The sequence below is a fragment of the Babylonia areolata genome, chromosome 29 (genome assembly GCF_041734735.1).
Source record: "Babylonia areolata isolate BAREFJ2019XMU chromosome 29, ASM4173473v1, whole genome shotgun sequence".
NCBI classification, from domain to species: Eukaryota; Metazoa; Mollusca; class Gastropoda; order Neogastropoda; family Buccinidae; genus Babylonia; species Babylonia areolata.
The window spans coordinates 17,532,008-17,546,915 of NC_134904.1; the positions used below are offsets into that span (position 1 = coordinate 17,532,008).

Here is a 14,908-nt window from a genome sequence, read left to right on the forward strand (position 1 = left end):
TACAATACAATACAACAATACAATATTCTATGTCATTGTAAAATGTAATTTTTGTATGTATATATGCATTCTTTCCTCACATTCTCACAACCTTTTGCACATTTCAAACACTCCAGTTAAAAAATCTCTCTCATCTCTCCCTGTATATCTAGTACATGCCCCACCCCCAAAAGAATTTAGCAAATGAATTGATTAAGAGACAGTATGCTGTTGATGAAATGATACAACCTTAATATGGTCCTATGAGGTTGGCTGTGCTGTCAGCAACAAAGAGAAATGATACTAGCTGTATCACATACTTTAATGTACTTGTTACATATCATAACAAATTCTGTATCTGACATTTGGTTTTTGCTGGTGTAGCCGTGTAATAAGATCCAGTGGTTTTGCTGAAACAGTCCCCCAAGGAACCGTTAAAGAGGAGTGGAAGACAGAAAAAAAGTGATGCAGAATGGACACAAAAACCATTTGCAGAGAGCCAGACTTTGACACCCTACCAACAGACCTGGAGGATTCTGGGAATACAGTTCTTCTGTGCGGCGCCCCAATGACTCTTTACAGAGCTGAGGGATGAAGAAGATACAAAACTGATAGGGATTTCAGAACAGCCACACAGCAGTTATGAATATTACTTTGATGACGACAAGGAACACGTACCATGCCTCCAGTCTCTGTCTTGCCTGCTAATCAGAATTGAAGGCAGTTGAAAATCTGGGTCAGAAGTCAAAGGTCAAAGTGACATGATGAATAATATGTTCTGCCATTAGCTGAGGCCAGCGTGGCTTTGTATACTGGTTCTTTAATCATTGTCCTTTCTGTATAGTTCTTGTATCAAACTTAGCATCCACTACACACAATCTAGCAGGCTTAGCCTCTCTTTTTTTCAGTATGTTACATGCACTGTTCAGTTGTCTTGGGTATTGGTGATAATTGTGTGGTTTGAGGGGGAATGAGTCCTGGAGTTTGTGTTGTGATGGGGAGTGAACTGTGTGTGCAGGGCGGACCTGACAGTGGACGATGTGGATCGTCTGAATGAATCCCTCAACGTGGACCACAACAAACAGTGAGCTGCCTTCTTTTTGCTTTGTTATTTGTAGCCTCTGACTTCCTTTTACAATAATGTATGATAATCAGTCGTGTCCAATCAGAACAGCAGAGGACTATTTGCGCTAGGCTTTTATTGTAGTGGAAAGTGTCTTGCTCCAGTTACATCCCCACTCTCAGCCAAGAGGGTTTTAGGACAGTCAGTGTTGGGATGGTTCCCAAAGGTCAACTAGCCCCCAAGGCTGCAGAGTCATAGTCCTTCACAAGAGATTGAGCAGTAAATGACTTCCCATTTCAATGGAGGAACCATTGATCATACAGCTCTCACTTTGCTAGCTCAGCTGTATGCCAACCTGTGATATAAGCAAAGTGTAATGACAGCAACAGGTCCTATAATTATGATAATAATAATGATAATAACAATAATAATGAAATAATAATAATAATAATGATTATATGATAATGTACATTTGTGAAACGCCCTTTCTATGTTTTACATTAGAGAAAAGAGTTACAAATAATTATATAAACCACTCAATACCACTCTCCCTCTCTGCCCCCACTCCCTCCACTCTCCCACCCGTCCTCTCTCATTCATCATACTTTCAAAGAGAATTGGGAGGCATAGGGTGGTATTTAGAGAAGTAGGAATAAACCAAGAGTGCTTACAGATAGATTCTGAAAAGATGGGTTTTTAGTGAAGAATGAAAGGAAGAGATAGATGGAGTCAGATGAATGGATATGATGCGGAAGATCCTTCCAGATATGAGGAGCAGCAAAGAGGAAAGAAAGAGTATCCACCATTGCATGGTTTATGTGTTGACACAAACACACAGCCCCTATGTGTGGAGAAAGCTGTGGAGCAGAGCTGTTGATGGATATGCACAGCTATCACGCAACCCATAGGGTTGATCACAGTGCCTGCCACACCAGCTCCCCATGCATTCCCTCAAATTAAAGTCAGATGTATAAAGTCCCATAACCTTTTCAGCCAAAAGGGCAGTGAATTCATACCCACTGTGTCTAGGGTGCTCAGTGTTGGAAGGTGGGGCCCAGTTCTCCCCTTCTGCTGTCTTAACCTTCCCCAACCAAAGTCAGGTACCAGTTCACACCAGGGTGAAGTGAGGAAAGATCTTTTCCCAAGGACACAACACCATACCAAAACGGGGCCTCAAACACTGCCAGTGAACACAGGATCCTGATTCTGCCTCAGCACCTGTATTGCCATTGATGTGTGTGTGTGTGTGTGTGTGTGTATGTGTGTATTTGGAGTGATGGCCTAGAGGTAACGCATCTGCATAGGAAGCGAGAGAATCTGAGCGCGCTGGTTCGAATCACGGCTCAGCCGCCGATATTTTCTCCCCCTCCACTAGACCTTGAGTGGTGGTCTGGACGCTAGTCATTCGGATGAGATGATAAACCAAGGTCCTGTATGTAGCATGCACTTAGCGCACATAAAAGAACCCACGGCAACAAAAGGGCTGTTCGTGGCAAAATTCTGTAGAAATAATCCACTTCGATAGGAAAAACAAATAAAACTGCACGAAGGAAAAAATACGAAAAAATGGGTGGCACTGTATATAGCGACGCACTCTCCCTGGGGAGAGCAGCCTGAATTTCACACAAGGAAATCTGTTGTGATAAAAAGAAATACAAAATACAAATATAAATATAAGGATGGAAGGTGTCAGAATGGTTAAGACAATGAGCTGCCAATATAGAGAGTCTGTGAGGGTGTGGGTTCTCGCCCTTTCTCCCAGGTTTGACTGGAAAATCAAACAGAGCATCTAGTCATTCATATCAGACGATAAACTGAGGCCCCGTGTGCAGCATGCACCTTGCACATTGAAAAAGAACCCATGGCAACGAGAGTGTTGTCCTCTGGCAAAATTCTGAAGAAATCCACTTGGATAGATACACAAATATATATATATATATATATATTATATATATATAATGCATGCACTCAAGGCCTGACTCAGTGCGTTGGGTTAAGCTGCTGGTCTGGCATCTGCCTGACAGTTGTGGTGTAGCATATATGGATTTGTCCGAACACAGTGACGCCTCATTGAGAAACTGAAACTGAAAAACTGCTCGTGGGCTGCAATGCCCAGGTTCACTTGTATGTACACAAGTGGGATTTCACATGTATGACCATTTTTACCCTGCCATGTAGGCAGGAATACTATGTTTTCGGGGGTGTGCATGCTGAGAATGTTCTTGTTGCCATAACCCACCCAACGCTGGCATGGATTACAGGATCTTTAACGTGTGTATTTGATCTTCTGCGTGCTTATACACACGAAGGGGTTCATGCACAAGCAGGTCTGCACATTTGTTAACTGTTTTGCTGCCATAGGCAATTTTAGTTGACTAAACAGTTCACCACCTAGGCGACTTCAGTCAACATCAAGGGGTCATGTTAAAAGGACCGTTTTTCACATTGTAACAAAGTTCAACAGCTACAGCCAACTTTCCTGTGCAGTAGAACAATAACTAACCTTCGCCCCCTGACCAAGTTTGAAGTGAAGTCCCTTGTGTTGCTTTTGGCATGAACCGAATCATGAGACTGAGAGCGTCAAGTCAAACATATTTTGGGGCTGGGAAGTGTATTTCACACTGAAACTTGGTGGTGAAAGAGTTGAACTTTCGAATCAGAAATTTCCTTGCTGTGTATGGTGGCACTGCAGGGTGCTGGCAGACATCTTCCACCTGGACGCGTGGCGGGAGGACCCGAAGCAGGCCATCATCATGGACCTCTACTACTACACCCTGCAGTTTGCCCGTGACAACAACTTCAGCAGGGAGAAAACCTCCACCTTCTTCTCCATCATGAAGAAGACCCACGAGGTCGCCATCGGTAAATGGGACTGCATGGTGCTGGTGTTGTTGTTGTTGTTATTCTTCTTGTTCTTGTTCTTGTTCTTTGTCTTCATCTTTACAGTCCTGTCATCAGAATTAATCATGGTCTTTTTCATTATCATCTTGTCATCATCATTCGTCATTGTTTTCTCCTTCATCTTTATTTTCTTGTCATCATCATTTTATATTGTCTTACCATCATCGTTCATCATAGTCTTCTTCATCTTTATCTTCTCGTCATCATCATTCTATATTGTCTTACCATCATCGTTCATCATCGTTTTCTTCATCTTTATCTTCTCGTCATCATCATTCTATATTGTCTTACCATCATCGTTCATCATCGTTTTCTTCATCTTTATCTTCTCGTCATCATCATTCTATATTGTCTTACCATCATCGTTCATCATCGTTTTCTTCATCTTTATCTTCTTGTCATCATCATTCTATATTGTCTTACCATCATCGTTCATCATCGTTTTCTTCATCTTTATCTTCTTGTCATCATCATTCTGTATTGTCTTACCATCATCATTCATCATCGTCTTCTCTATATTGTCTTACAATCATCATTCATCATCGTCTTCTTCATCTTTATCTTCTCGTCATCATCATTCTATATTGTCTTACAATCATCATTCATCATCGTCTTCTTCATCTTTATCTTCTCGTCATCATCATTCTATATTGTCTTACCATCATCGTTCATCATCGTTTTCTTCATCTTTATCTTCTCGTCATCATCATTCTATATTGTCTTACCATCATCGTTCATCATCGTCTTCTTCATCTTTATCTTCTTGTCATCATCACCATCTTCTTTATCTGTGTCTTCTTGTCATCAAAATTCATTATTATCTTCTACTTCATCCTTATCTTCTTGTCAACAAAATTCATCACCGACTTCTTCTTCATCTTTATCTTCTTGTCATCATCATTCGCCATCGTCTTCTTCTTCATCTGTACCTTCTTTATCATCATTTTCTTCTTCTTCATCAGTATCTTCTTGTCATCAAAATTCTTCAGTGTCTTGTTCTTCATCCTTATCTTCTTGTCATCAGAATTAATCATTGTCTTCTTCATCTTTATCTTCTTGTCATCATCATTCTACATTGCCTTCTTTATCTTCTTGTCATCATTATTCGTCATGTCGTCATCTTCTTCTTTGTCAGTATCTTCTTATCATCAGAATTCATTATTATCTTCTTCTTCATCTTTGTCTTCTTGTCATCATCATTCATCATGCCGTCATCTCCTTCTCCACCTTTATCTTCTTGTCATCATCATTATACATTGTCTTCTTTATCTTCTTATTATCATCCTCCATCATTGTCTTCTTCTCCATCAGTATCTTCTTGTCATCAACATTAATTATCTTCTTCTTCATCCTTATCATCTCGTCATCGTCATTCTTCATCATCTTCGTCATCTGTATCTTCTTGTCATCAAAATTCATCATTATCTTCTTCTTCTGCATCCTCATCTTCAAAATTTATAATCTTCTTCTTCATCCTTATCGTCTCATCATCGTCATTCTTCATCATCTTCTTCATTTGTATCTTCTTGTCATCATCATTCATCATCATCTTCATTTTGTCTGTATCAGTCATCATCATCATCTTCTTCTTCATCCTATCTTTTTGGTCATCATCAATCTTTATTTTGACTTCCTCTTGCATTACTTTTTGTTCAGGGAAATCAGTTACACCACCTCAACAACAAAAAAAAAAAAAAACAAAAAAAAAACCCACCAACAAACAAACAAGTAGTTCTTGCATTTCAAATTCATGACACACTGAATCATTACACTGAGGTTTAGCAGGCAAGGGGTTAACCCTTTCAGTGCTAACCCTAATTCATGCTCAGTGACATCCATTTGCTAAGGTATGTTTTGGCCATGGAGGGCATGATAATTGATCATGAAAAAAATTCTACCATGCAAAATTACTGAAAGAAAGTATATATAGTTTTCTGAAAGGAAAATGAACATACTTTCCAATTATGACAAATTCATATAAATTTGATTTTGATTCTTGGAAAATTCCTTCAATAACACAGGTGGAAATTTTTTTGCCCAGGGGCACTTTTTTTTTAAATTGTTATTTTCTTCTTCTTTTTTTTTTTTTTTTTTAAAGATATATATATTGTTCTATTTTTTGCACACCAGAAGAAGATGGGAATTTCTATCCAGTGGCATTTTTTGCACACCAGAAGAGGACGGAAATTTCAGTCCTGGGACTCTTCAAGGGGTTAAAGAGGTACTTCTGTCAATGCATATCTCTGAGAAATGTCCGTTCTGTGTGTTGTTGTTGTTGCAGAAACCCCCTTTGGGAATCTGGAGCAGACCTTCCGCTACTTCAAGGAAGTGGTTCTGTGCCACGCTGTGAATGTGAGTGATAGGTTGGACTGTTCATGCTCTGATTGCATGTTATAATGATAGAAATACTTGAATTGATATGGCGCCTTTCCAAGTAAAAAAAAATACTCAGTTGTGATGTTGTTTTAAAAAAAAAAAAAAAAAAAAAAAATCTGATGTGTAAAACATGCATGTAAACAGAATGAACAGTCCTTTGCATGACAACCCTGCACAGACATGCAGCCATACATTCAAGCACTTACCAAACACTAATTGACACACAAACACACACAGACACACACACATACACATCACACAACACAACAGTCATGATGTATATTACACATCATACAGCGTGTATGGTACTGCCTCTTTCCTGTTTGCCTTTTTTTTTTAAACCTGTAATCATGAACATATATGCACACACACACACACACACACACACACACACACACGCACACAGACCTAAAGATAACAAAATGAAAACACAGATATACGATGATGATGATGATGTTGATATGGATACTTACGTAGCAACTATCCTTGGTCACAGACCAAGCTCTGAGCCCTTTACAAACACAGAATCATTTGCACAACAGACTGTCTACCTGGGTAGAGACACCTGAAAGCTGCTTTTGGGCGCTCATCATTCGTTTCCTGTGCCATTCAGTCAGGCTGCAGACATGCATACACACGCACACACACACACACACACACACACACACACACATTCAACAGACATGAAACATGTTGTTGTTTCCATACATAACTCACCGAACAGCAACATAGATTACAGGATCTTTAACATGCATATTTGATCTTCTGCATGCATACACACAGGAGGGGGGTACATTTATTGTATTACTCTTTGTCACAACAGATTTCTGTATGTGAAATTCAGGCTACTATCCCCAGGGAGAGCGCATCTCTACACTGAGAGCCACTCTTTTTTTCTGCCTGCAATTTTGTTTGTTTTCCTACCAAAGTGGATTTTTCTACAGAATTTTGCCAGGGACAACCCTTTTGTTGCCGTGGGTTCTTTTATGTGTGCTAATTAAAGTCTAGTGGAGGGGGAGAAAATAGTGGCTTGTGTGGGATTTGAACCAGTGCATTCAGATTCGATTCCTAGGCTGACACATTACCACTACGCCAACACTACACTATATGTACACACACACACACACACGCACACAAACACACACACGCACACAAACACACACACACACACACACACACACACACACTCACACGGTTGATAAGTTTCTCATTCTATCTGTCCAAACGCCACACAGCGCCCCCCTCACAGCATCGAGCTGTTTAGCGTTGACGAAGTACGAAAGCTGACAGAGTATGCCATCAACACCTACTTCAGACACTTCAAGATGTACAAGTATGCTTTTACGCCTCTGGTAAGTGTCTCTGTGTGTGTGTGTGTGAGTGTGGGTGGGTGTTTGTGAGTGCGTGTGTGTGCGTGTGTGTATGCGTGTGCATTTGTGTATGTGTGTGTGTGTGTTTTTGTGTGCATGTATTGTGTATATAAAAAATTATGTTTGTATGCATGTTTTTGGTTCTTTTTGTGTGTGTGCATGCGTGCATGTTTGATTGTTTTTGTTTTTGTTGGAATGTGTGTGTGTGTGTGTGTAGATACAGGTAGATGTGTGTGTGTGTGTGTGTGTGTGTGTGTGTGTGTGTACAGGTAGATGTGTGTGTGTGTGTGTAGATACAGGTAGATGTGTGTGTGTGTGTGTAGATACAGGTAGATGTGTGTGTGTGTGTGTAGATACAGGTAGATGTGTGTGTGTGTGTGTGTGTGTGTAGATACAGGTAGATGTGTGTGTGTGTGTGTATGTGTGTGTAGATGCAGGTAGATATGTGTAAGTTTACACATATGTTAGTCTAAATATATCCACCCTAATCTCTTTCTCAAAATTCTTATCTTCCCTGTGTCTGTTCATCCAACCATCAATACTTATATATAATACATTTGTATAGAAAAAAAGGAAAATGGGTAAAAATAGATGAAACGCACACAAACACACAACAAAAACACCCCCCCCCCCCAAAATACCCAACAAAGTACATGGTGACATATTAATAATAGTATTCTGCGAGTACATAAATAAATCATTGAAAAAAGGTATCAAAATATATGAGCGTACATCCTGTTTTTACCCAGAGTTCGGCATTTGTATAATTTTGTGTTGACGTATATATTCTCTTTACTTACTCTGCTTTAGAAAAGCTGAATTTTTTGTTCTGCACAACAGACATGAATATTACTGCACTTGTGCCTTATTTTCTTTTCCAATGTGTTTTTTGTTGATTGTTGGTTTTTTTTTCATGTTTTTGTGTGGGTTTTTTTTGTGTTTTTTTGGTTTTTTTAATGTTCCGCTGGACAGATACTTTCAGTTTTTCAGCCTTGATATGTGGTTAGCTTGGGCTATAAGATAAAGATGTCAAGCATGCATCTATTAGTATTACATCATAAAGCATTATCATTATTTTCATTTCAATCACTCGCCTCCTGCATACCTTACTCTTCATTTACTTATTTGTCTAATTAATTCTTTTTTCTTTTTCTTTTTAAACAAAATATGTTTTACACAAACCTTGGATAGTCTCCCAAAGCCTGATTCAGTTTTTGCAAAGGTCAAGCATTTGCTTTTTATTTTATTTCATTAGTTAAAAAAAAAAAAAAATATGCAGGAGATGTGGTGTGGTGTGTATGGATCTGTGTGCATATTCTGACACCTCTGTGAAACTGAAACTTTGATGTCCCCAGGTAAGGCTGGATCTGTCCATCAACTATGTGGGTGTTCCTGTGGCGTCACCGGAACCAACAGATGGTATTTATTCTTCCATGTGTTTCTGTTCTCTCTCTCTCTCTCTCTCTGTCTCTCTCTCCAACCTCTGCTATACTTCTCTTCACATTCAGTGACGTCTTTTATTGGTGTTTTTGTGTGCATGTGTGCGTGTGCGTGCATGTGTGTGTGTGTGTTTCTACTTTTGTTGTCTTTGAGTCTCAGTGTGTGTGTGTGTGTATGTGTGTGTGTGTGTGTGTGCATGAGAGAGAGAGAGAGTGTGTGTGTTTTATACTTCTGAATATCTTGTGTGTGTATCTTGTGTATTTGTTGTGCATCTGTCTGTTTTCTTTTCTGAATAATGATAAAATAATAAACAAATAATAAAATATTGTATATGTGTGTGTGTGTATGTGTGCATGTGTGTATGTCCTCATGCATGCGTGTGTGTCCGTATGTGAGTACACATGTTTGTGTGTGTGTACGTGTGTGTGTGTCCGTGTATGTGTGTGAGTGCGTATGTGTGTGCGCGTGCGTGTATGTGTGTGTGTGCACAGAGGGAGAGGTGGGCGAGGAAGCCAGCAAGGACCAGGAGACTGCGACGGAAGAGCCGGAAGGGGAGGCGGCGCCAGAAGTGGAGGGTGAGAAGAGTGGTGGTGATGGGGCTGAGAGCGGGGAGGTGGTGCAGATAGTCACGGAGGCAGACACCAGTGCCAGTGACCCTGACACCAACACCAACACCAACAGCACCGCCCTGCAAGCAGGTTGACAAACGCCACACCCTCCCTCCCTCCCTTTTCTGGAGGACTGTGGCCTTGACCTTGGCCATGGCCGTAGCTAGCCGCCTGATCTGACCTGACCTCCTCGCTGACCTCTCTTCTGACTCCGCTAACTCTGGCCGTTTTGTGGCCAAGGCCCGAACTTTTTGCCACCTTTGGCCTTCTCGCCTTTTTTTTTTTTTTCCCTTTTTTGCTAATAACTTGGCTGTGTGGCCCCATCTCCTGAATAATGGATACTTATAATGTAGCACTTTGTTCAGAAAACTTGCTCTTGTTGCTTTACAAGACACATGATATTGTATGTAACATACTACCTCAGTGTTACATACACACACCAAACCACACCTGGCACTCACAGCGATTTCTTCCAGTCGTTTAGTCTAGTCGTGTCAGCATGCCTACATACTCTGCTGCTGCTGCTGTCTACATTTTGACTCCAGTTCACGGCTTGTAGTGCAGTTTTAACTCTTTGAGGCAGAAACTAATCTGTAGATGTATTACGATAAGTTCAACCCTTGAGGCAGACCATGCTATGGTGATAGGATTCAGTTTCTGTAGTCTTTTTGTAGACAGACTGAAGTTGATTGTTTTTTTCTTGAGGTAAAAATGTTATTTTTCTTAAATGCATTGGCAGAATTTTGTCTCTGTACTCTCGAATCAGAACATATGGATATATAAAATTACTTTTGAGCTTCTTCTGGAGGTGTATTATAGCTTATTGTTAATTCAGTTTTCAGTTTTCATTTCAGAGGCAGCAGGATTGACTTGATTCCTCAGGACATAGTACACACAAAAACATGATTCATTTCCAACTGTGCTTCCTCATTTATTTCCCATTGAGCTGACATGGTTGTTCTCTGTTTTCTGTTGAGGCAGACTTCAGTATTTTGGGGGGGCTAGGTGAATAACTTTTTCTGAAAAAAAAAGAAAAAAAAGTGTACAGCCATTTATTAACTTTCCATTTCTTCTAGAAACAAAACTGGCTGACATGATCCACATTCCCAAGTTGACATGATTCACATTCCTTAATTTGTATCCACAAATTACTATCATTTGTGTTCCAGGGTTAACATGATGGGCCTTCCCAATTACCTCTCCTAATAACATATCTGTTTTTCCTTTTTTTCTGAAAACATGTTCTGTCACAGAGTTGACAAAAGTAACATCTTTCATTTGGAGTTTCCTTTCAAAATCTTTCTTCTCAAGCATACACGTTTTTAGTTTGAGTTTCCTTTCAAATTCTTTCTTCTCAAGCGTCTTTGTCACCTATGTAATTTTTGTGTGTTTGCTCATGAAAGATTGTCTTGCAGGTGACTATCAGTATTATTCATTATTTCAGAGAACTGCTTAGACACAGACTATTTCATAGTACTATGCCTGCTGTTTCTATGTGGCGAAATCTCCCAAAAGGCTACAGTCTCAATGTAAAACTCACTGTAAAGGTCTTTTCCAAAGTGCGGTCATACATGTCACTCAAAAATATTGGTCATAGTAAACATGTACTTTGAGGCTGACCAGGTTAACGATCCCATGGCTTTTTACAGCCACTGGCGTAATCAGTTCATATTCACTGTTCTATTGTTCACTGCGTCTGGGGCTCCACTTAGCAGTGCAGGGTCCAATCTCTTCCTGCGGTTTTTAACCTTCTCCAACTGAAGTCAGAGACCCATTCACATCTGCGTGGAAGTGCTATTCTAAAGGACACAACACCATGCTGAAACAGGGTCTTGAACTCAGATCACTGGTGAACAGTTGGATCTGAAGTCCAACACCTAACTGATTCTGCCATGATGCCCCTCTACCCCCTGCCCCCTCCACCCCCAATACCTGCCCTCCATGCTGACAAGACTCATCACTGACAGGATTCCAAGTTGGTTGAAAGTTCTGCTGCAGTCGTATGTGTTGTTTCCCATTTAGCAGCTGGAAGTTGTGACATGATCATTATGCCACAGTTAGAGCCTGGACTTGTGCAGTTTTGTCTAGTTGGAAAGACACAGCCTGCCTGTTTGGGAAAACCACTTGAACACACTGCAGTTTTGTCCAGTAGGAAAGACACAGCCTGCCTGTTTGGGAAAACCACTTGAACACACTGCAGTTTTGTCCAGTAGGAAAGACACAGGAAAGACACAGCCTGCCTGTTTGGGAAAACCACTTGAACACACTGCAGTTTTGTCCAGTTGGAAAGACACAGCCTGCCTGTTTGGGAAAAACCACTTGAACACACTGCAGTTTTGTCCAGTAGGAAAGACACAGGCTTCCTGTTTGGGAAAACCACTTGAACACACTGCAGTTTTGTCCAGTAGGAAAGACACAGGAAAGACACAGCCTGCCTGTTTGGGAAAAACCACTTGAACACATAGTTGTGGAGCAGAGAAAGAGTACTTTAAGAAAGCTCTAATGTCCTTTCACTGTCTGGACACTTGCCAGGATATCGATACATTTTTCAAACATTGGTAGGTTCTTCAGCTATGACATACATACATGTCTATCAGAGTATGTATGTGTTCATGCCTGAAATCTGATTAAATGACACAGGAAACGAATGATAAGCGCCCAATGGCAGCTGTCAGTCTGCTCTACCCAGGTAGGCTGCCTGTTGTGCTAATGACCCCCCACCTCCACCCCCGCCCCCCCTAGTCTGTAAAGCGCTTAAGGCTTGGTCTCTGACTGAGGATAGGCACTATATAAGTATCCAAATCAACAATCAATGACAGATGAACTTTTAAACTGTACACTAAAAAACATCAATGCTAAATTACAGCGAAGCTTTCGGCTACCTCTGTCTCAATGCTGTACTGGAGACTGATGAGAACTTTCATAGCACTGTATTGTGTTAGCTGTGCGTGGAGAATGCCTTGGATCTTTTCCTGTCTCTGTGCGTGCTGGAGCAACTAGTTAACTCTGTCAGCTGAAAATGAAATAGATCTACTAGTCATGTTCATCTTAGACTGTTTTATCAAACATAGTGCTTCAGCTGAATGACATACAGGGTAGAAATGAAAAGCAGTTGAGAGTGATAGCATTCATTTTTAAAATTGCTTTTTTTTCATCCTTCTTTTTAGCAGAGGTGCTTTTTTAAGCTTTGCAAAATGTAGTACACAGTAAGTAGACCTGATGTAAGGTGAAAATATTTGACATCAAAGATACATTGTGCACACATCAAAGATGCATGTGCACAAGTCTTTGTATTCATGCTTTTCCAATCACTGTGGTGAAAATATATTCTCACTCAGAACTTTTGACAATAAAAGTACCTGGTAAACAAATGTTACAGGAAACAGACCGTAAAGTGGTATGTATGTCATGTGTAGAAATGTCTTTGATGAAATTACTGAAACTCCTTCGTATGATTTCATGACATAAGAGTGATTATGAGATGCTAATAAGATTTTAGACATGCTTTTGTTTGATTTATGTTTAGGAGATGGTGATAAGATTTTAAACATGCTTATGTTTAATTATGTAGCCAACTGAGAAAGTTCTGTAAAATGTGTGTGTGTGTGTGTGTGTGTGTTACAAGTCACTAAAAAGATATTGAAGTAAAAGTAATGTGTAATAGATGTTATTGTAGACACAGCTGTTGATCAATTGGAGGGGAACATGGCATGGTGGTAACAGTGGTAGTTTGCTCTACAGGGAAGCGAGTGTCCAAGGGTTTGAGTCCCATATATACAGAACAGGATATTTACCCTCCCCACTCCATTAGATCTTAAGTCGTGGGCAGTTTGGGTACTAGTGATGAGACGATAAACAGAGGTCCTTTGTGCAGCATGCACTCAAGGCATGTAAAAGAACCCATGGCAACAGAATGTTTTTCCTGGCAAAATTCTGTAGAAAAATCCTCTATGATAGTGGGGGGGTAGGAGGGGTGGCGGGTGAAGCAGCCCCAATTTCAAGCAGAGAAATCTGTTGTGACCAAAACAAAAAAAAAAAAAAATATATATATATATATATATAAAATCCAGTATGTGTTATCATGATGCAAAATTCAGCTGTGGTCCCTCACATTGCTTCTTGCATCAAAGGCATTAGATACAGCTGTTAACAAACATGCTGTCATGATGAAATGTTCAACTGTTGTTAGTATCATCGCATCTTCTAAAGCCTGAGGAGCAATGTGTGTTCGTAAGTGTCAATGTGTTTATCATAATGTGATATTCAACGGTCCTCATTCAGAGTTGGAGGCGTTAAATATAGCAGTTTATAAATGTGTTGATGATGAAATATTAAACTGTCGTCATTTACATTGTTTCTTCTAGAGTGAGGAGTTATGTACGTTAATATGTTTGTCATGATATAGTATTCAATTGAGGTCACTAAACATTGCATCTGAAGCTCCAGTGCTAGTCACAGTAATTGGTTGTATCATCATAGCATGTCCTGTTCACCAAACATCGCTTACATTGTGTCCCCCTCTGTCTGTCTCTCTCTCTCTCTCCCTACAGAAGAGTCGGAGGCAAAGAAGGAGGCAAAGAAGGAGTTACGGGCCATGATCCAGACCTACTTGGCAGAAGAGATCAAGAAGGTCAAGGTGACCGTGGAGGAAGAGCTCAAGAACACGGAGGAGTCGCTCAACAAGAAGATAGAGTCAGCAGAAAATGCCAGCAAAAAGAGCCCTCGCAAAGACTCTGCGAAGAGAAAGAAATGAAACACACCAGAGAATGTTGTGGTGGTGGTGGTGTTTTTTTTTCTTCTTTTTTTCTCTCACAACTTTTTGTTTGTTTTCTTCTGCTTGTGATGTTGTTTTTTTCTTCTTCTTCCAATAATGACCACTTTATATTGCTCCCACCTTTCCTGAGGATAAAAGGATGAGATGAATTAATCTTTTTTTTTTCTTTCTGAAAGCTGAAAATGCAAATAGAATGATGTTATAACAATTTTGTGTGTATGTTTGCTATATGAATATATCTACCAATCTCTCTCTCTCTTTATATATATATATATATATATATATATATATTTTAACTGTAAGCATACAGCCTCTTTGTTTCTTCCATATTTGATTCAGTACTTTATGGTTTATGACATGACATGGGATTCTGCAACAAAGACAGTTGTTTTTTTCA

The 14,908-nt window shown here is 40.0% G+C and overlaps 1 protein-coding gene across 2 annotated transcripts in view; it reads left to right on the plus strand.

Annotated features, from left to right (window-relative positions):
• Positions 1-14,581, plus strand: part of LOC143274876 (cilia- and flagella-associated protein 119-like) — a 16,340-nt gene extending 1,759 nt beyond the window's left edge. The window contains exons 3-9 of one of the 2 annotated variants that reach the window (XM_076578843.1): positions 998-1,063; positions 3,735-3,904; positions 6,225-6,295; positions 7,555-7,671; positions 9,045-9,108; positions 9,621-9,827; positions 14,288-14,581. In XM_076578843.1, coding sequence (XP_076434958.1) covers positions 998-1,063; positions 3,735-3,904; positions 6,225-6,295; positions 7,555-7,671; positions 9,045-9,108; positions 9,621-9,827; positions 14,288-14,490 — 898 coding nt within the window. In that variant the 3' untranslated portion in view covers positions 14,491-14,581. The remainder of the gene's footprint in view (positions 1-997; positions 1,064-3,734; positions 3,905-6,224; positions 6,296-7,554; positions 7,672-9,044; positions 9,109-9,620; positions 9,828-14,287) is intronic. The other variant, XM_076578844.1, reaches the window with a different exon arrangement.
• Positions 14,582-14,908: the final 327 nt, after the last annotated feature.